At 38.2% G+C, this 23,448-nt stretch overlaps 1 protein-coding gene across 8 annotated transcripts in view; it reads right to left on the bottom strand.

The window, feature by feature from the left end:
* ULK4 (unc-51 like kinase 4) overlaps positions 1–23,448 on the bottom strand; it is a 609,379-nt gene that overhangs the window by 489,374 nt on the left and 96,557 nt on the right. For all 8 annotated transcript variants that reach the window (XM_032408919.1, XM_032408921.1, XM_032408920.1 and 5 more), the window contains one exon: positions 295–456. In XM_032408919.1, coding sequence (XP_032264810.1) covers positions 295–456 — 162 coding nt within the window. The remainder of the gene's footprint in view (positions 1–294; positions 457–23,448) is intronic.

Genomic DNA, 23,448 nt, shown 5'->3' with positions numbered 1-23,448 from the left:
GGAGGACGGTCAGAAGGAGAAGCAGACTCCCTGCTGAGCAGGGAGCCTGATGTGGGACTCGATCCCAGGACTCCAGGATCATGACCTGAGCCGAAGGCAGTCGCTTAACCAACTGAGCCACCGAGGCGCCCAAAAATTTTGTTTTAAAAGAAAATTATTGTTCTCACCAACTATATTAGTCTGAGATTTCTGTGTCCTACTTATCCAATGAAATTTACCCTATTTCTGGCACAGTTCTTCAAACTTGGTGTTTAAATATACCCAGATATATCCCCCAGAGATGCTCCATCTTACCGATATTGCTGTGATCCTGAGAGAATCAACAGTGGAATGTTTGAATAGGTACCATAAAATGGGTCCAATTTCCCCTGTAATAAAGCCCTGGGCCTGAGCAGAAAAGGTAGTGCAGACATTTTCAATAATCTTTGCTGCCATGTGATTCACAACACGTTCTTCCTAGAGAAGGAGAGAAGAGTGAAAGAGAGTTATTTAATAGGAGAAATACATACATGCAATTTATTCATAACCAGTGCAAATAAAGGCCTGATACTAAGAGTGTATCATCTGCCCCCACATGCATTAGGTTAATTAGGAGGTGTGGTCATTCTTTCAGGGTATTATGAAATTATGACAATTTAATCACTAAATTTAATCTTTTAATCACTAAAACTTAGCATAACATAATTTTAATATATTTTAATAAAAATAAGACAGACTCTGGAAAACAGTATGGAGGTTCCTCAAAAAGTTAAAAATAGAACTACTCTATAATCCAACAATTGCACTACTAGGTATTTACCCAAAGGATACAAAAATACTGATTTGAAGCGACACACGCACCCTATGTTTATAGCAGCATTACCTATAATAGTTGAATTATGGAAAGAGCCCAAATGTTTATCAACTGATGAATGCATAAAGAAGATGTGGTAGACACACACACACACACACACACACACACACACAGGAATATTGCTTAGCCATCAAAAAGAATGAAATCTTGCCATTTGCAATGACGTGTATTATGCTAAGCAAAATAAGTCAGTCAGAGAAAGACAAATACTCAATGATTTCACTCATATGTGGAATTTAAGAAACAAAACAGAAGAACATGGGGGGGAAAAAAGAGAGGCAAACCATAAAACAGACCTCTTAACTATAGAGAACAAACTGAGGGCTACTGGAAGGGAGAAGGGAGGGATGGGTTACATGGGCAATGGGTAGGTATTAAGGAGGGCACTTGTGATGAGTACTAGGTGTTGTATGTAAGTGATGAATCACTAAATTCTATACCTGAAACTATTATTACACTATATGTTAGCTACCTGGAATTTATATAAAAACTTGAAAAAGAAAAAATAAATTTAAAAAATTAAAATGCTAAAATAATCTGAAAAACATGTAATATGAGTATAACATAAAAATGGAAGATACTTTTAAAAATCAAAAGCACCAAGCGGAACAATCCTCATGAATCACTCAGGGCTGGGAATAATTAGCATACCAATCAGCCAAACACCACCTAAAATACAAGGCAATGTCCCAAGAAAGCTATTGCCTCAGCAGTGTGACCAAATTAACACTAGACTAAAGGCTGTTCTGGATTGTCCTAACAACGCTTAAAAACTAGCCTCAAAAAAGGATCAAACTGTTTCCATGTAACTTAAATGATCCAAGAAAAAGCACAAAAGTACTTAAAGGAATATGAAAAAAAATTTACAAATTAAAAAAAAAAATTTTTAAGTAGGCTCCACACCCCACATGGGCTTGAACTCATAACCCTGAGATCAAGAGTAGTCGCATGCTCCTCCAACTGAGCCAGCCAGGCGCCCGCAAAATAAAAAAATTTTCAAAATAAGAATACAAAAACTCCAGCACCGAACAATATAAAAAGCACAATGTCTGGCATCCATTTAATATTGCCACACATGCAAAGAAGCAGAAAAAAATGACTCCTAAGAAGAAAATTCAGTCAGTTAGAAATGACAAATATGATGGATTTGGAAAAAAATATATTAAAATGACTATTATAAATATTGTCTATACACTAATAAGGAAGAAGAAAGCATAAGCATGATAAAAAGTGAAATAGAAGATATAAAAATGGCCCAAATCAAAAGGCCAGACACTATAGAGTCTTACATGAAAAATACACTGAGTTGGATTAACAGATTAGATTCTGGAGACTTAATGATTACTGAACTTTAAAACACAGCAATTAGCAATAAAAACTATCCAAAATAAACACAGAAAGAAGGTTGGCGGGGGGGGAATGGAACAGAGCATCAAAGCATCAGTGAACTATAGGGCAACTTCAAACAACCTAATATATGCACAATGAAATCCCAAAGATGGCAAGAGGGGGGTGGAAGGTTGAAATATTGGGTGAAAACTTTTAAATTCATAAAAACTAGTAATTCTCAATTTAAGAAATTCAATGAACCTCAAGTGGAAAGGAACCAAGCAAAAATAATTACACCAAGGCACATCATAATCAAACTGCTAAAAACCAGTACTAAAGATAAAGACTTAAAAGCAGCTACAGTAAAAAGACACATTTTGTAGAGGGGAACAAAAATAAGGGTGGCAGGAAACTTTTCTCATCAGAAACAATGCAAGCCAGAAGATAGTGGAGCAATATCTTTAAAGTATCAAAAGGGGAAAAAAAAAAAAAAAAGACAGGTAACTGTCATTCTACAAATGTAGATCCAACAATAACACCTTTCAAAAACAAAGATGGGGCGGGTGGGAATAGGGAAAGGTTTGTGATGGATACAAACTTTCAGCTATAAAATAAATAAGGTCTGAGGATCTAATGTAAAACAGTGTGACTGTGGGGCGGAGCAAGATGGCGGAGGAGTAGGAGACCTGGATTTCGTCTCCTCTCAGGAATTCAGCTGGATAGGGATCAAACCATTCTGAACACCTACAAACTCAACAGGAGATCGAAGAAAAGAATAGCAACAACTCTCTGAACAGAAAAGCGACCACTTTCTGGAAGGTAGGACATGCGGAGAAGTGAATCCGAGGCGATATTCGGGAGGATAGACGGCGGGGGAGGGGCCTCCGTCGGCGGCTTCTGGCAAGTGACAGAGCCGCGGAGCACAGAATCGGGACTTTTAGAAGTCTGCTCCGCTGAGGGACGTCACTCTGGTGGCTAAGTGGCGGATGGAACCCTCGTGGGACAGTGTGGTCTCAGGACCCTCGGGGTCACAGAAAGACCGGGGGGTGCCTGAGTGCGGCAGAGCTCCCAGGGATCGGAGCAGGGAAGCCGGCTGCAGAGACGGAGCCCAGGCGCGGGCTCTCAGCTCGGGGTTGCTATAAACCGTGATCCGCGGCACAGTCGGGCCACTGCTCCTCCAGCAGGGACCCAACAAGCGGCAGATCCGGGGAGACTCACCTTCCTCCCCCAGGAGGAGCGGTGCGGAAGCGCACCGCGGGGATCTGCTGGGTTTGGAGACTCCACACGGGGTCGGGTGCCAGAGATAGAAACGCGCGGTCACAGGCCGGGTGAGCATGGAGTGCGGCCGGAGACCGGGGAGACGGGAGTGACTGACTGCTTTTCTCTGGGGGCTCACTGAGGAGCGGGACCCCGAGTTCTCGGCTCCTCTGGGGCGGAGACTTGGAGGCCACCATTTTCACTCTCCGCCTCCAAAGCTGTACGGAAAGTTTGCAGGGAACAGAAGCTCCCGAGAGCAAACCCGAGCAGATTACTTAGCCCGGACCGGGCAAGGGCAGGGCAATTCGGCCTCCGGCAAAGACATTTGGGAACCATGGCAACAGGCCCCTCCCCCAGAAGATCAGCGAGAACAGCCAGACAAGAGGAAGATTACCGATCAATGAGAACGGCAGAACTCCAGCGCTAGGGGAATACTGCACATAGAATTCATGGCTTTTTTTACCATGATTCTTTAGTCTTTCAAAGTAAATTATTTTTTTAACTGTCTTTTTTTCTTTTTTTTTCTTTTTTTTTGAATTTTTCTTTTTCCCTTTTTCAACCAACATCTTATCAATCCCTTTTTTAAAAAAACATTTTTATTTTTCATTTTTAGAGTCATATTCTATCCCTTCATAGTAGTTACCCGTATTTTTGGCATATATATATAAGTTGTTCTCTCTTTAAAATTTTGAGATAGTTTCTTCTAACAGATCAAAATATACTCTAAATCTCTAGTGTATGGTTTTTTTCTACTCCCCTGCCTGATCACATTCCCTCCCTTTTTTCTTTTTTTTTTTTAAATCCTCTTTTCTTTTTTCAAACAACTTATCAATTCCTTTTATAAAATTTTTTATAATTTCCATCTTTACAGTCATATTCCATCCCTCCACCATATCAACCCTTATTTTTGTACATATATAAGTTTTTCTTTCTTTAAAATTTTGGGAGGCACTTTCTTTTAACAGACCAAAATACACCCAAAATCTAGTGTGTGGCACTGATCTATAAACCAACCTGATCATATTTGATCACATTCTGTTTTTGTTTTGTTTTGTTTTGTTCTGTTTTTATTTGTTTTTATCTTTATCTTTCTTTTTTTCTTTCTTTTTCTTTTTTCTCTCTTTCCCTTTCTTTTCCCACTGCTTCAGGTCTTTTCTGATTTGTTTAGAGTATATTTTCTGGGGACGTTGTTACCCTGCTAGCATTTTGTTCTCTCATTAATCTATTCTCCTCTGCACAAAATGACAAAACGGAAAAAATCACCTCAACAAAAAGAACAAGAGGTAGTACCGACTGCCAGGGACCTACTCAATACGGACATTAGTACAATGTCAGATCTAGAGTTCAGAATCATCACTTTAAAGATACTAGCTGGGCTTGAAAAAAGCATGGATGTTATTAGAGAAACCCTTTCTGGAGAAGTAAAAGAACCCAAAATCTAACCAAGTAGAAATCAAAAAGGCTATCAATGAGGTGCAATCAAATATGGGGGCGCTAACTGCTAGGATAAATGAGGCAGAAGAAAGAATCAGTGAGATAGAAGACCAAATGATGGAAAATAAAGAAGCTGAGAAAAAGAGAGACAAACAACTACTGGATCACGAGGGCAGAATTCGAGAGATAAGCGATACCATAAGACGAAACAACATTAGAATAATTGGGATCCCAGAAGAAGAAGAAAGAGAGAGAGGGGCAGAAGGTATATTGGAGCAAATTATAGCAGAGAACTTCCCTAATTTGGGGAAGGAAACAGGCATCAAAATCCAGGAAGCACAGAGAACCCCTCTCAAAATCAATAAAAATAGGTCAACACCCCGACATCTAATAGTAAAACTTACGAGTCTCAGAGACAAAGAGAAAATCCTGAAAGCAGCTCGGGAGAAGAGATATGTAACCTACAATGGTAGAAACATTAGACTGGCAACAGACTTATCCACAGAGACCTGGCAGGCCAGAAAGGACTGGCAGGACATATTCAGAGCACTAAATGAGAAAAATATGCAGCCAAGAATACTATATCCAGCTAGGCTGTCATTGAAAATTGAAGGAGAGATAAAAAGCTTCCAGGACAAACAAAAACTAAAGGAATTTGCAAACACGAAACCAGCCCTACAACAAATATTGAAAGGGGTCCTCTAAGCAAAGAGAGAGCCTAAAAGCAACATAGACCAGAAAGGAACACAAACAATATACAGTAACAGTCACTTTACAGGCAATACAATGGCACTAAATTCCTATCTTTCAATAGTTACCCTGAATGTAAATGGGCTAAATGCCCCAATCAAAAGACACAGGCTATCAGATTGGATTAAAAAACAAGACCCATCGATATGCTGTCTGCAAGAGACTCATTTTAGACCCAAAGACACCCCCAGATTGAAAGTGAGGGGGTGGAAAACCATTTACCATGCTAATGGACACCAAAAGAAAGCTGGAGTGGCAATCCTTATATCAGACAAATTAGATTTTTTTTTTTTTTAAGGTTTTATTTATTTATTTGACAGAGAGAAAGCATGAGAGAGGGGAGGGTCAGAGGGAGAAGCAGACTCCCTGCCGAGCAGGGAGCCCGATGCGGGACTCGATCCTGGGACTCCAGGATCATGACCTGAGCCGAAGGCAGTCGCTTAACCAACTGAGCCACCCAGGCGCCCCTAAATTAGATTTTAAACCAAAGACTGTAATAAGGGATGAGGAAGGACACTATATCCTACTTAAAGGGTCTATCCAACAAGAAGATCTAACAATTGTAAATATCTATGCCCCTAACATGGGAGCAGCCAATTATATAAGCCAATTAATAACAAAAGCAAAGAAACACATCGACAACAATACAATAATAGTGGGGGACTTTAACACCCCCCTCACTGAAATGGACAGATCGTCTAAGCAAAAGATCAACAAGGAAATAAAGACTTTAAATGACACACTGGACCAAATGGACTTCACAGACATATTCAGAACATTCCATCCCAAAGCAACGGAATACACATTCTTCTCTAGTGCCCATGGAACATTCTCCAGAATCGATCACATCCTAGGTCATAAATCAGGTCTCAACCGGTACCAAAAGATTGGGATCATTCCCTGCATATTTTCAGACCACAATGCTTTGAAACTAGAACTCAATCACAAGAGGAAAGTCGGAATGAACTCAAATACATGGAGGCTAAAGAGCATCCGACTAAAGAATGAATGGGTCAACCAGGAAATTAAAGAATTAAAAAAATTCATGGAAACCAATGAAAATGAAAACACAACTATTCAAAATCTTTGGGATACAGCAAAGGCAGTCCTAAGAGGAAAGTATATAGCAATACAAGCCTTTCTCAAGAAACAAGAAAGGTCTCAAGTACACAACCTAACCCTACACCTAAAGGAGCTGGAGAAAGAACAGCAAATAAAGCCTAAACCCAGCAGGAGAAGAGAAATAATAAAGATCAGAGCAGAAATCAATGAAATAGAAACCAAAAGAACAGTAGAACAGATCAATGAAACTAGGAGCTGGTTCTTTGAAAGAATTAACAAGATTGATAAACCCCTAGCCAGACTTATCAAAAAGAAAAGAGAAATGACCCAAATCAACAAAATCATGAATGAAAGAGGAGAGATCACAACCAACACCAAAGAAATACAAACAATTATAAGAACAGATTATGAGCAACTCTATGCCAGCAAATTAGATAACCTGGAAGAAATGGATGCATTCCTAGAGATGTATCAACTACCAAAACTGAACCAGGAAGAAATAGAAAACCTGAACAGACCTATAACCACTAAGGAAATTGAAGCAGTCATCAAAAATCTCCCAAAACACAAAAGCCCAGGGCCAGATGGCTTCCCAGGGGAATTCTACCAAACATTTCAAGAAGAATTAATATCTATTCTGAAACTGTTCCAAAAAATAGAAATGGAAGGAAAACTTCCAAACTCATTTTATGAGGCCACCATTACCTTGATCCCAAAACCAGACAAAGACCCCATCAAAAAGGAGAATTACAGACCAATATCCCTGATGAACATGGATGCAAAAATTCTCACCAAAATACTAGCCAATAGGATCCAACAGTACATTAAAAGGATCATTCACCACGACCAAGTCGGATTTATCCCTGGGCTGCAAGGTTGGTTCAACATCTGCAAATCAATCAACGTGATACAATACATTAACAAAAGAAAGAACAAGAATCATATGATCCTCTCAATAGATGCAGAAAAAGCATTTGACAAAGTACAGCATCCTTTCTTGATCAAAACTCCAGAGTATAGGCATAGAGGGTACATACCTCAATATCATAAAAGCCATCTATGAAAAACCTACAGTGAATATCATTCTCAATGGGGAAAAACTGAGAGCTTTCCCCCTAAGGTCAGGAACGCGGCAGGGATGTCCACTATCACCACTGCTATTCAACATAGTATTGGAAGTCCTAGCCACAGCAATCAGACAACAAAAAGAAATCAAAGGCATCCAAATTGGCAAAGAAGAAGTCAAAGTCTCACTCTTTGCAGATGATATGATACTTTATGTGGAAAATCCCAAAGACTCCACCCCAAAACTGCTAGAACTCATACAGGAATTCAGTAAAGTGGCAGGATATAAAATCAATGCACAGAAATCAGTGGCATTCCAATACACCAACAACAAGTCAGAAGAAAGAGAAATTAAGGAGTCGATCCCATTTACAATTGCACCCAAAACCATAAGATACCTAGGCATAAATCTAGCCAAAGAGGCAAAGGATCTGTACTCAGAAAACTATAAAATACTCATGAAAGAAATTGAGGAAGACACAAAGAAATGGAAAAACGTTCCATGCTCATGGATTGGAAGAACAAATATTGTGAAGATGTCAATCCTACCTAGAGCAATCTACACATTCAATGCAATCCCCATCAAAATACCATCCACTTTTTTCAAAGAAATGGAACAAATAATCCTAAAATTTGTATGGAACCAGAAAAGACCCCGAATAGCCAGAGGAATGTTGAAAAAGAAAAGCAAAGCTGGCGGCATCACAATTCCGGACTTCCAGCTCTACTACAAAGCTGTCATCATCAAGACAGTATGGTACTGGCACAAAAACAGACACATAGATCAATGGAACAGAATAGAGAGCCCAGAAATGGACCCTCAACTATATGGTCAACTAATCTTTGACAAAGCAGGAAAGAATGTCCAATGGAAAAAAGACAGTCTCTTCAACAAATGGTGTTGGGAAAATTGGACAGCCACATGCAGAAGAATAAAACTGGACCATTTCCTTACACCACATACAAAAATAGACTCCAAATGGTTGAAAGACCTCAATGTGAGACAGGAGTCCATCAAAATCCTAGAGGAGAACACAGGCAGCAACCTCTTCGACCTCAGCCACAGCAACTTCTTCCTAGGAACATCACCAAAGGCAAGGGAAGCAAAGGCAAAAATGAACTATTGGGACTTCATCAAGATAAAAACCTTTTGCAAAGCAAAGGAAACAGTCAACAAAACCATAAGACAACTGACAGAATGGGAGAAGATATTTGCAAATGACATATCAGATAAAGGGCTAGTATCCAAAATCTATAAAGAACTCATCAAACTCAACACCAAAAGAACAAAGAATCCAATCAAGAAATGGGCAGAAGACATGAACAGACATTTTTCCAAAGAAGACACCCAAACGGCCAACAGACACATGAAAAAGTGTTCAATATCGCTCGGCATCAGGGAAATCCAAATCAAAACCTCAATGAGATACCACCTCACACCAGTCAGAATGGCTAAAATTAACAAGTCAGGAAATGACAGATGTTGGCGGGGATGCGGAGAAAGGGGAACCCTCCTACACTGTTGGTGGGAATGCAAGCTGGTGCAGCCACTCTGGAAAACAGTATGGAGGTTCCTCAAAAAGTTTAAAATAGAGCTACCATATGATCCAGCAATTGCACTACTCGGTATTTACCCCAAAGATACAAAAGTAGGGACCCGAAAGGCTACGTGCACCCTGATGTTTATAGCAGCAATGTCCACAATAGCCAAACTGTGGAAAGAGCCAAGATGTCCATCAACAGATGAATGGATAAAGAAGATGTGGTATATATATACAATGGAATATTATGCAGCCATCAAAAGGAATGAGATCTTGCCATTTGCAACGACGTGGATGGAACTGGAGGGTATTATGCTGAGTGAAATAAGTCAAACAGAGAAAGACATGTATCATATGACCTCACTGATATGAGGAATTCTTAATCTCAGGAAACAAACTGAGGGTTGCTGGAGTGAGGGGTGGGGTGACTGGGTGATGGACACTGGGGAGGGTATGTGCTCTGGTAAGCGCTGTGAATTGTGCAAGACTGTTGAATCTCAGATCTGTACCTCTGAAACAAATAATGCAATATATGTTAAGAAAGAAAAAAAGAAGAAGAAGAATGTAGCAGGAGGGGAAGAATGAAGGGGGGGAAATCGGAGGGGGAGAAGAACCATGAGAGACAATGGACTCTGAAAAACAAACTGAGGGTTCTAGAGGGGAGGGGGTTGGGAGGATGGGTTAGCCTGGTGATGGGTATTGAGGAGGGCACGTTCTGCATGGAGCACTGGGTGTTATGCACAATGAATCATGGAACACTGTATCTAAAACTAATGATGTAATGTATGGGGATTAACATAACAATAAAAAAATTAAAAATAAAATAAAATAAAATTTCATTGAAAAAAAAAAAAAAAAAACAGTGTGACTGTAGTTGATAACCCCGTATTGTACAATTGAAGTTTACTTAAAGAGTAGAATACGGATGTTCTCATCCAAAAAAGAAGAGAGAGGTAAATATGTGAGGTGATTGATGTTTTAATGAACTCAACAGGGGAATCCTTTCACAGTGTATGTATATGCGTATGTATACATATACATATATGTATGTACATATATACATATATATACATATCAAATGTACATATTGAATGTATCAGTGTATGTATATGTGTATGTATACATATACATATATACATATATATACACATATCAAATTATCACTATGTATACTTTAAGTATCTTGGAATTTTGTCAATCATACCTCAATGAAACTGAAAAACAAAACAGAACAGGGGCGCCTGGGTGGCTCAGTCAGTTAAGCATTTGCCTTCAGCTAAGGTCATGATCCAGGGTCCTGGGATCAAGCCCTGCCTCAGACTCCCTGCTGCTTCTCCCTCTCCCTCTGCCCCTCCCCTCCACCTCCCCTGGTCACGCATGCACTCTAATAAATAAAATCTTTTAAAAATATAAAATGTAGAAGTAAAATGTACAATAATAGGCTAGAAAGGGAGTACTAGGTGTATTCTGGTGTAATGGTCTTATATAGGGTTCTTATATAGGATATATAAATTTGTATATCGTTATATACAGTAAGCTCTGGTGTAAGCTTCTTATACAAAGTTCTTATATATATATATATATATATATATATATATATATATATCAATCTATGTATCATTACTTGAAGGTCAACTGTGATAAGTTAGAGATGTACACTGTAAAAAAATGAATAATAAGCCAATAAAGGAGATAAAATGGAATCATTTAAAAGTCAATTAATTTCAAAAGAAGGTAGGAAAAGAAAAAAGAAAACAAAATGGTGGACAAATTGAACACAAATGGCTGATTTAAACCTATTTCAACAATCACACTAAATATAACAGTCTAAACATACTAATCAAAAAGTAGAGATCCTCAAATTAGATTTTTTTAAAAACAAGACTCACATATAGGTTATCTGCAAGAAACCCCCTTATAAATAAATTCACAGGTTAAAAGTAAAAGAATGGAAACTATACATCATGCTAATGTGAATCAAAAGAAAGCCAGAGTGGCTATACTACTTCAGGAAAGTAGATTCCAGAGCAAAAAGTAACTCCAGAGATAAAGGTCATTTCACAAAGATAAGAGTCATTCAACAACAGAATATAACAATCCTAACTGTATGCCTCTTAACAACAGAACTTCAAAATACCTGAGGCAAAACTTGACAAAATTGAGAGAGTAAACAGACAAATCCACAATTTTAGCTGGGAAATTCAATACCCTGTCTCAATAACTGACAGAACAAATAGCCAGAAAGTCAGGAAGGATATAGAAAGATAGCACTATCAACCAACTTTGACATGGATAGAACACTCTACTCAACAGAAGTAAAACACAATGTCCTTTTCAAGATCACACAAAACATTACCATGTTAAACTATGTTCTGAACTATAAAACACCCCAGGAAACTCTATACTCACAAACTAATTTGAGATGAGTCACAGACTTAAATGCAAAAGCTAAAACAAAAAAGCTTCTAGAAGAGATCATAAAGAATATCTTGGCCATTTTGAGGTAGACAAAGCTTTCTTAAGGAAAAAAGGGCACTAAGCATAAAAGAAAACATTGGTAAAGTAACCCCCATAAAAATTGTAAATTTCTACCCTTAATGACACCATTATGCCTCATAGTGTTTTACAATGGGAGAAAATATTTGCAAAACATACACATTAAATATCTGAGTTTATTTAAGTTATAGGTCAAACGAAATATTGAAAACTACATTAAAAATTGTATGCAGAATCCCATGTTTAACAAGAAAATATACATATGTAAATACATAAGTAAAGGAAAGAGATACAACACCTGTTAATGGTGAGTATAGTATGTGTGAGTTGTGGGAAGTGGGGTCCACTAATTCTACTTTGGACATTTTTACATTATTTGAATTGTTACAGTACACATGTATTACTTTTTCAACCAAAAAATTATGTATTTTTCATGAAAATGTAAAAAAAAATAGAAGATACGGAGTTAGATCTAGGTTCACACCATTATTTTACATTCTACTAGCTATATATCCTGGGGCATTTTCACCTCTGTGCTTCAGCTTCATCATGTATAAAAATAATAAAACACAAGGCAGTTTGGAAATTAAACAACAAACATGGACACTTAACCTAGGTCATAAAAAGTAATATTTTTTAAGTAGAATATTTTAATGTTACTTTTTCTTCCTATTATTAATATCATAAAGTATGAATTCTAAGGCTGCTAGAAAAAAAGTTTTAAAGATACCTGAACTTCATTGTTTCCTCCCCAATCCTGATATTTCCTTCTGTGTGGCAAGAATAAATTAATATAACCCTTTCATCCTCTCTCTGTCCCTTTATTCATTCTACCCAAGAGAAAATGCTTCACCTAGGGGCGCCTGGGTGGCTCAGTCATTAAGCGTCTGCCTTCGGCTCAGGTCATGATCCCAGGGTCCTGGGATCGAGCCCCACATCGGGCTCCCTGCTCAGTGGGGAGCCTGCTTCTCCCTCCCCCACTCTCCCTGCTTGTGTTCCCTCTCTCGCTGTGTCTCTCTCTCTCAAATAAATAATTAAATTTTTTTTAAAAAATGCTTCACCTAGTTGGCAAATTTGGAAAGAATAAACTGAGCATGCCTAACTGCTCAGCTCAACTCCTGCCCCTTTTTCCTTGAGCCCAGGCCCAACCACCTAGAGCTGTCTTCTCATATTCCCCATCTTAAGTCTTACCTAAATGGGTACTCCACATGGAAAGTGCAGCTGTACCTGGATGGTACAAAAATTCCCTACAAAGGAGTGCAATATAAGGGCGCCTACTCGCCCAAAGATATTAAGCTATATCCTCCATCCTCCCTAGCTCTCAGTACATACACATATGATATTTGTATCCCATATGCCTTGTTCTGTGTCTTCTCATTAGGTTCTGAACCTTTGCTCTGCATGTAGGGGGAAAATGCAATTTGAGAGGGGGAAGGACTTTCTCAAATACCTTAACATGTGCTTTACATCACAACTGTCAGTCAGTTCCTAGAGGACTCATTCCCAGTACTGGAAAACCACCACTATTTTAGCACTTAGGTTGGAAAGGAGCCATGTGTCATCCCAGTTCTCTATGAACTCAGTGAGGCTGTCAGGCCAATTCAACTTGCTACTACCTGAAATGAGCTATCCTAGTCCCTCTGAAATCCCCTGTGGGACACGATACAAGCAATAAGATTGGTGCTATTTTCTGCTTAATTAACTCTTTGGAAGGGATAACTGGACTGAACTAATATCTGTCATTCAAATCAAAGACCTATTTCATCATATTATGAGGATAAAAGCTATGATGATTAGAAATTATCCTATGAAAATAAGCCTATGATGACTAGGCTTATTAATGAAGAGCTGTACTATTTTTTAATAATGTTAAACAATTCTAATGTATTGTGGGTAGTCTTAACAAAAAAGTTTTGCTGCCAATGTTAGTCTACATGCCGACTTTTCCAAAAAAGAGTACCAAAATTAACACCTAAAATACTGACATTAATTATTTTCACATTTGTTGATTTAGTAAAACCATGATCTTTCTTGTAAAGACTTCAAGGTACCTGGAGTTTATTTTGTTTGGTTTACTGTTTCATTAACTCATTCAATCAAGAGAATAGGATTTCTATTTCTTACAATAGATACCTGGACAACTCTCTCCCTCTAAAAGCAACTAAAAATGCTCGATAAAAAATAAGAAAATAAACCTTCTTAAAAGCATCAATGAACTAGTACCAAATGCTTAGGCCAGTGACTGTATAGGCAAGAACTCTGAGAGGTACCCAGAGCTCTCAAGCTGATGTTTACACTGAGAGCATTTGTCTGACAAGATGAACCAGAGGAATGAGTGGCAAGGTGATGGCCCACACAAATTGGAAGTTAGATGAAGACCCAGCCCCAGTTAAAGCTAGAGCTTCCTGTGACTACAATCAAGTATAATAGAGATGATCAAAAAGTAACTCTCCCATCTCCCTGACCCCTCACTGATCTGAGCTGGGGGCTGAAGGTGTGTGTTAGGGAGAGGATACTGCAGGAGGGGAAGTCCAAAAGCTAAAAGCGTAAGTAGGTCCTCACTTGATTTAGAGTATCTCTTTCAAAAGAGCCACAGTTGTTCTAACATCTAATTTCTTAACAGCAACAAGTTCAATCAAAAGACACTAAAACAATATCTTTAATTGTTAAAAATACTGTCAACCTACAATTGTGTTCACAGAAATAATAGATTTCAAAAACAAGAGCAGGAGAATAACTACTGAAAGAATAAAAGGAATTATTTAAAAGAAACAAACCAAAAAGACATGAAGAAAAAAAAAAACACAAAACAGAATAAACAAAAGCACAAAATAAGATAGCAGCTATAAATACAACTACACCAACAACTACGATAAATGTAAATGGACTAAATACTAAAGAAAAACTGTAAAGCAGAAATTTTTTTAAATACAATATGAAGAGATACATCAAAAAAAATAAAGTTATTCAACCAGAAAGGCTAAAAACAAGAGAATGGTAAAAGATATACCAGTCATATCTAACCCAGCAAATGATGGTATAACTAAATTAGTGTAAGACAGAATAGGCTTTGGACAAAAACCATTACTGGTTATTTTTTTAAGTTTTATTTATTAATAAGTAATCTCTACACCCCACATGGGACTCAAACTCATGACCCCAAGATCAAGAGTCACATGCTCTGCCAACTGAGCCAGTCAGGCACCCCATACTGGTGAATTTTTAAGTAACAAAATAATGATAAAAATTTCAATAAGCCAAGGGAAATATAATCTAAATTTTTTATATATCTAATAACTAATATTCAAAATACATAAAGGCAAAATACAACAAAATTGCAATTGTACCAAAGAAAGCATTTCAAACCTATCTCAGTAGCTAATAAAATAAAGAGAAAAGAAGCAATCAGCACAGATACAGAAGATTTATATCCCTATCTATCAGATTAACAAGCTTGACCTATGGACAGGAAAAAAACATATTATCCAACAATGGCAGAATTCACTTTTTTTCCCCTAAGTATACACATACTGAGTCATGAAAGAAGTCTCAACAAATTCTAAAGGATTGAAATCATACAAACACCCTTTCCTCTAACCATAATACCATAAGCTAAAAATAATAAAAAGATAAATAGAAAAACTATAAGGACAGGTATTAAATGAGTAAGAAACAGAAGAGCTACAGGATTTGTTAACAGTGCAAAGCATGTAATGGGATAAAAATAAGTCAAATGAAAATGAAAATTTACACCCACCCAATGTAAATCCTTGAAAGGTATTACAATTGATATTTCACCAATTCTCACATACTGAACTCAGCAAAGCCAAACTCTGAAGCCTCCCCTGTGAAGTTACCTGCCACAGGAGGAGAGGAGATGCAACCTCAACCTTGCATGGAAAATGCCATGCTTTGTGCTTCTTACCCTACACCAACTCTCTGGAAGCTGGTCAGTCTCACTTTGTACTAACTTAGGATCACTTCCTCATGCCATTCTCAAAGGTTCACTTCAAAACACATTAGGTAACTCCATCCTTACTTCATCTTACTGAATAGCATTCAAAACACTGTGGATAGTGGCTCTCTACTCCTCCCCGTTTGACAGATGGCTGCATCTTCCGATGCAGTGCCAGCCACACCCCTGAAACACAATGGTGATGGTGAGAATGAAGTGATTTGGCCGTATTGGGTGCCTGGTCACCAGGGCTGCTATTAACTCTAGCAAAATACATATTGTCATCATCAATGACCCTTTCATTGACCTCAACTACATGGTCTACATGTTCCAGTATGATTCCACCCATGGCAAATTCAACAGCACAGTCAAGGCTGAGAACAGGAAACTTGTCAATGGAAAGCCCATCTCCATCTTCCAGGAGCAAGATCCCGCCAATATCAAATGGGGTGATGCTGGTGCTGTGTATGTTGTGGAGTCCAAAGGGATCTTCACCACCATGGATAAGGATAAGGCACCACCTCTGCTCACTTGAAAGGTGGGGCCAAGAAGGTCATCATCTCTCCCCCTTCTGCTGATGCCCCCGTATTTGTGATGGGCATGAACCAGGAGAAGTATGACAACTCCCTAAAGATTGCCAGCAATGCTTCCTGCACCACCAACTCCTTTGCCCCCCTAGCCAAGATCATCCATCACAACTTTGGCATCCTGGAGAGACTCATGACTCCATGCCATCACCGCCACCCAGAAGACCTTGGACAGCCCCTTTGGGAAGCTCTGGTGTGATGACCAAGGGGCTGCCCAGGACATCATCCCTGCTTCTATTGGCACTGCCAGAACCATAGGCGAGATCATCTCTGGGCTGAATAAGAAGCTCACTAACACGACCTCCCATGTCCCCACCTCCAACATATCAGTCGTGGATGTGACCTGCCACCTGGAGAAAGCTGCCAAATACAATGATAATAAGAAGGTGGTAAAGCAGGCATGGGAGGGACCCCTCAAGAGTATCCTGGGCTAACTGAGGACCAGGTTGTCTCCTGCGACTTTAACAGGGACACCCACTCTTCAACCTTCAATGCTGGGGCTGACATTGCACTCAATGACCACTTAGTCAAGCTCATTTCCTGGTATGACAATGAATTTGGCTACAGCAACCAGGTGATAGACTTTATGGTCCACACGGCCTCCAAGGAGTAAGAGCCCCCTGGACCACCAGCCCCAGTGAGAGCAAGAGGAAAGAGAGGCCCCCAGCTGCTGGGAAGTCCTTGCTCCAACTCATCCCCCAACACACTGAGAATCTCCTGACCTCTACAAAGTTTCCATCCCAGAACCCCTAAAGAAAGGGAGGGGCTTGGGGAGCACTAACCTTGTCATATACCATCAATAAAGTAATAAAAAAAATCATGGATAGTAATAAAGAAAACACTGGATCATTTCTATTCCACATACATGTTGCCCAGTCTCACTGCAGAAACATCAACAGAGCAATGAGTACCGAAAAAGAACCTGATGTTGAGGCACACATATGTCTTTATTAGAAGATGAAACTTAAACTGTTACAATAACAAATCAGAAAATATAACTGTACATTTTAACTCTTATCAAAAACCAAGAATTTTAACTCATTTCTCTCCTTGTTTTAGGAACCCTGGTTGTCTAAAACATTTCAAAGATAATACGTATAATGGCTAACATCTCTGGCACTTCATTCTAGGTCAAGCCCAGTCTTTTCTAATTAAACACATAAACAATTTTACCACTAGCTTTCTTTAAAAAAGAGAGAGAGCTCTAGTTAAAAAATGAAATTTCCTCTTAAAATAATTTTGTTACTTCAAAATTATTGAATGAGCTATTATTCAGAAATAAAATAATAAAGCCAACAGTTTATTTTTTTTTGAACCTCATATTTTTAACTACAACCTCTGCCACGTCAGTTCAGCACCTATAATTATATGCAGACTATTACACAGGCTATCAAAAAACATGTGGTTGATCAGATAGAAATATACAAATTAATCTTTTCCTCCAAATATGTGGAAATTGTCTAGGAGCTATTTCCAGCTTCTTTTTGTGTTGTAGAATAGGCTGCTACCTACCCAGATAAAAATAAACACCTCAGAGAAAGGTCACCTTTCTCACCCTCCCTTATTCCATGCACATATAAAACATACATCATGTAAATTCATTGCCAAATATTCCTGAGATCAGTACAGCAATGATCCCAAGGAGGGAACTACTCCTTGCTACTGTATGCAAACATGAAGATCAAAGCAATGGAAGGGAAATTTGTCAGACTCAGAGGGGGCCCAAGCCAGAAGCTCATGGAAGATCATCAAGAACAAGTACCCTCCTATATAAGAAATACCACCAGGTGGGGTGCCCAGACCTTGACCAACACCAAACCACTAAAGAGTAGCACATGTGAGATTGAAATCCACATCTTCCGGCTCCCAGTTCAAGGTCTCTGAAATGCCAGCCCCAATTCTGAAAGTCAGTCAGTATCATGAATACCTTTCCTTCCACACTGCCATACTCCTTTTTCAAGAGTCACACCAGATCTTCCTGTTGTTTTTGTGGTCCACCCTATGTCTCTTACTCTCTAAATACTTCCCCTCTCTCCACCTAAGCACTGCCATCTGTAACAAGGACAAAAACATCTAATTCACATCTCTATCACCATTGTTAAAGTTACAGAAAGCATGTTCAGAAAGTAGGTTGATTGTTTAGAAAACATGGTCATAATATCTTAGGTAACTTTAAAAAAGAGAAAACCTACTGAAAACTATCTTAACAAACTCCTGACAGTCTCAGTGTCAGTCCATAGCATCCTCTCCCAAAGTGCATCCCACAACATGGCATAGGGTAAGGTGGGTCTGTGGGCAAATTACTTTGAAAATGTTGCACACACTATCCCCCCAAGTAGAGTCAAATTACAAGCTCTGAAAAGTCCTAAACACACACACACACACACAACTGTTCAACCTTGTTTTATCCAGTGTCTCAATGTATTTGACTAGAAAATGCTTTATTCTTATAACACTTATAAATATCTCATGGCAAAGCCAATTTCTATGCATAATTAACAAAAAATATATATATTTTATTTATTTGACAGAGAGAGACACAGCGAGAGAGGGAACACAAGCAGGGGGAGTGGGAGAGGGAGAAGCAGGCTTCCCGCGGAGCAGGGAGCCCAATGCAGGGCTCGATCCCAGGACCCTGGGATCATGACCTGAGCCGAAGGCAGACGCTTAACAGCTGAGCCACCCAGGCGCCCCAAAATATGTATTTTAAAACTAAATTTGGCTTCTAAGAAGTCTACATATCAAATTAAAATGAAGTAAAATTTTTGTACTGCTTTCTTCCCAAAGCAGAAATTAGAGAAAGAAAGAAAAGGGGTAAAACCTGGTTTTCACCAGGTCCATAATCAATGGCCCATATTCAACAAGACACATTACGAAGTTTTGATGCAGAAAAAAATTCAGTAAGTGAGGCAAAAGAACATCTCACTACATTTAAAACAACAGAAATAGCACAGCAATGTAAATGTACTCAATACCACAGAACTATATATACTTAGTGGTTAAAGTGGTTAAGTTTTATGTTACATGTATTTTACAATTTTTTTTTTTTTTTTTACATCCGAAGAGAAATAGGACAAACCACATTCTTGACGATAAGGTAATGCAACTTCGTTATTTTAACAAAGAAAAAAAAAAGGCAATAAAATCGCACCCACCTGAAAAAGTTTTAATCATCCATAAACAACCTGGATCAAGGACAAATTTAAAACGAGAACTAGGGACTATCAATAAAATAGCAACATTGGAAATACTAACATGTCAAAACTAGTGAGATACAGCTAACACTAGAATGAGAGAACAATTAATAGCCTAAAATGTATGTCTTAGTCTTAGTCTTAGTCTTAGTTCCTTTGTGTAGTCTTAGTGACTACACAAAGGAACCAAAGCAAATGAAGTTACAAAAACAACAATAAAAGGCTGGCACACAGAACTAAGGATAAAAACATTTCTTTTTCCTAAAAAAATGAAGGCAAGGCAGTGTCTTAATTCATCTTTCCCTTTCCTGTACCCAGCTAGGACATAATATGGGTTTCATAAACGTTAGCTGTAAAGAATGAGACCTACATCTGAGAGAGTTAACATAAGCAATAAATTAAATATGTTAGCTGAATGTCATTAAGAATTCAAAGGAACTTCAGTTACCGTAATTCAGTTTTTTTTTAATCAAATGTGTCATTCTCCTATTATTAGTCTTCTCATTGAGTAGGCCTTCCATTTTCTACTAATATCCACTAACTCTCCTCAAATTTATTTACAGATGTATTCTTAACATCCCAACAGGTGCAACTGAAGAGGTGAATGTAAAAACTATATACAAGTGAAAGGAACAAAAATAGCTAAGAAACTCTTGAAAAAGATTACATTAGGGCACCTGGGTAGCTCAGTCAGTTGGCCATCTGCCTTTGGCTCAGGTCATGATCCCAGGGTCCTGGGATTGAGTCCCACACATCAGGTTCCCTGCTCAGCGGGGAGTCTGCTTCTCCCTCTCCCTCTCTCCACTTCTCGTGCTCTCTCTCTCTCAAATAAATAAAATCTTAAAAAAAAAAGATTATGTTAGTAGGGGAAAACTCCCCATATACTTGAAAATTATTAAATAATAGAAAATATTCATTTGGATAGTATGGCACAGAGACAGATGATAGACCAACAGAAACAAATAGAGCCCAGGAAGAGACACTGATATGACAGGGGACATTGCAGAGCAGTGGAGAGAGGGTGACCTTCTCATTAAATAGCACTGGGAGAACAGAATACCCATATTACTTTTAAAAATAAAACTACCCATACATAGCACCACGCACACAAAACAATTGCAAATAAAGTTCTAAAAAGAAAAAGGGAAAATAATAAAGCTTTTAGAAGAAAATGGAATAGACCATCTTAATGATGAAGTAGAGAAGCATTTAAGACCCAAAAAGCACAAATTGTAATGAAACAGATTGATAAATTTAGCTACATTAAAATGAGGAACTTCTGCTTATCAACAGACACTGTAAAGAAAATGAAAAGCACAACCACAAATCATAAAATATCTGTAACACATATAAACAACAGAAGATTAATATCCAGAATACATAAAAATTCCAGTGGGTGGAGTGCCATGACATCTGCAATTTTTTCAAACAGTTCAGAAAATAAAGAAATGAATAAATGAGTAATAAATGAATGTACACATGAATATATATACCTATATCACAACAAAGCAAGGAGAGCAAAATGTTAAAAACTGTTGAAACTAAGTGATGGAAATAAAGGTCACCATTAGAGTTTTCTTTCCTTTTCTAATATTTCAAACATTTTATAACAATAAGCTTGCGGTAAGGGAGGCAGCATACAGAATTCCTACAAAGCAGTAGAAAACCAAAAAAAAAAAAAAAAGATAAAAAAGGATTGTGATCCTATTAGTAATCACAAAAATGATTATTACAACTATTATGAGAAAATATTTAATGCCCCCATGAAATTGACAAAAACTTAAAGTCTGACTATATCAAATGTTCAAGATGTGGGTTCAGGTGTACTCCCATACCCTACTGGTGGGAGTATAAACCGATACACATGTGTGTCTGTGTATACTGAGGCATATTCCAACTTACTACACAGTAGTATAAATGAACAACAGTTTTCACAATTAGCATGTATCAATCTCGACCTAACATTAGAGCAAAAGAATTAAGTCTCCACAGGATTTAGTGCCATTTATTTATATGAAGTTTAACCTTAAGAACCAGTCAATGAAATATCTAGCAATACAGGGGCACCTGGGTAGCTCAGTTGGTTAAGCGTCCAACTCTTGATTTCGGCTCAGGTCATGATCTCAGGGCTGTGAGATCGAGCCCCACATCAGGCTGGGTGTAGAGCCTGCTTAAGATTCTCTCTCTCCATCTCCCTCTGTCCCTCCCTCTCAAAAATGAAAGGGGAAAAGGGAAAGGGAAAAGGAAAAGGAAAGGCAGAAAAGAAATATCTAGCAATACAAAGATGGAAACACGATAAAGAAAAACTTGGGAATGTTTATCACAAAGTCAGAATAGTAGCTACTCCTTGAAAGAAAAAGTAAGCTGCAATCCAAGAGGGACAGAGAAGAATTCTCTAAGCCACCAGCCTTTTTTTTTTTTTCCCCAAGAGAGTGGGTGTATCAAAGTGTGTGCTTTTAACCATACATATAAGCATACACATAAATTTCACATGCTCTCTTGTTTGTGACATAAATTTCAAAAAAGAACCTACATTCAGAAATACCAGTAGGTGCTGGGAAAACAGTTTTCCTACCTGGAAAAAAGTTCTTAATTGTTGAAAATAAGAGGCTTAAAAATTATTTACCCTCAACTATGTCCTAAAGACATTAGACCTATATGTTAAAGAACTGCTACAATTGAGTTATTTTTATAAAAACAGAAACCCTTTTTTAGGGGGAATATAATCATCCCTTAATTTATCTGTCTTACAGAGACAATGTTAGAGTTCAGGCTTCCCCCACTATCCAAAAGTACCATGTTTCTGTGAAACCTTTCCTAAGCCCCAGTGGTGTAAAGCAAAGAGCAATTACATAAATAGACAAGATTTTGAGCATTCCCAGACCCCAAAAATAACCTCTCTCAGGCTTCTCTGATACCTTAGGACACATCTTGTTAACGGATGCAGAAAATACATCAAGACAAAGCACAGGTGCTCAACGACACGGTTCAAAGCCATAGTGGCTCGATGCTGAGATGCTGAGTGTAGTTCCGGGGAAAGGAAGGACCATGGCGGGGCTGCTCTCCCTGTCTTGCAGGGCCGGGGGAAGCCTGCTGTGTAACAACTCGTTGCAAAACAAACCCTGAATGCTATTTTTGCTTTTTGCTTTTTTTCGTAGAAGCAGAAATCCTCTTTCCATTTCTTTCAATTAGAGAAAACAAGTGCTAGCATGGGTCTTTCGTAAAAGTGAAGTGGTGTAACGTGAACTTTTGAAAAGCAAGGGACACGGGCATGTGCTGTCCAAGCACATATCTAACTGCTTTTCAGATAGACAACAAGATTTTCATAAATTAGAGAGTCCTGGACTTCCTTCCCTCTTCATGAAAAATACACAAGACCTGTTATACATACCAAGACATTGAAAGGTACGTGTGCTACTAAAATACAAAATGTCATTATAAATATTAACAATAATTATTTAATAACAATATACATGGATATCAGACATTCTTCTTCATATTACATGTAGAGTGATAAACACAGGAAGGGGTGGGGAGAAGATATTCAATAAAGGATATAACCCCATGGACTAGAACTAATCATCTTTTACTACACATTAATCTAACTTTTAAAAATTAAAATACAAAGTTTTTAAAATTTCTTCACACTATTAAGAAAGTTTCTAGAAGACTCCTTTCTCCCTTGAGTTCCCATATTTTGTTCTTTCATATTTATACACTCAACATATTCCACTTTGTATTTTTATCTTATCTCCTGCAAGAGGTGGGATCAGTGTGTGAAGAGAATATTCACCTTCTTCATCTGTGTGCCCCCAAGTGTGCCTAGCTTGAGGCCTTGAACAATAAACTAAAGCATGTCTTGTGACTACAGATAAACATGACTTAATTCTTGTATTATTGATAAAGTAGAATTTACCGGCTTTAT

Source organism: Phoca vitulina, unplaced genomic scaffold, assembly GCF_004348235.1.
Source record: "Phoca vitulina isolate PV1807 unplaced genomic scaffold, GSC_HSeal_1.0 scaffold10, whole genome shotgun sequence".
Lineage (NCBI taxonomy): Eukaryota > Metazoa > Chordata > Mammalia > Carnivora > Phocidae > Phoca > Phoca vitulina.
The sequence above is the reverse complement of the archived record's forward strand: the minus strand, read 5'-3'. Positions and strand labels throughout refer to the sequence as shown.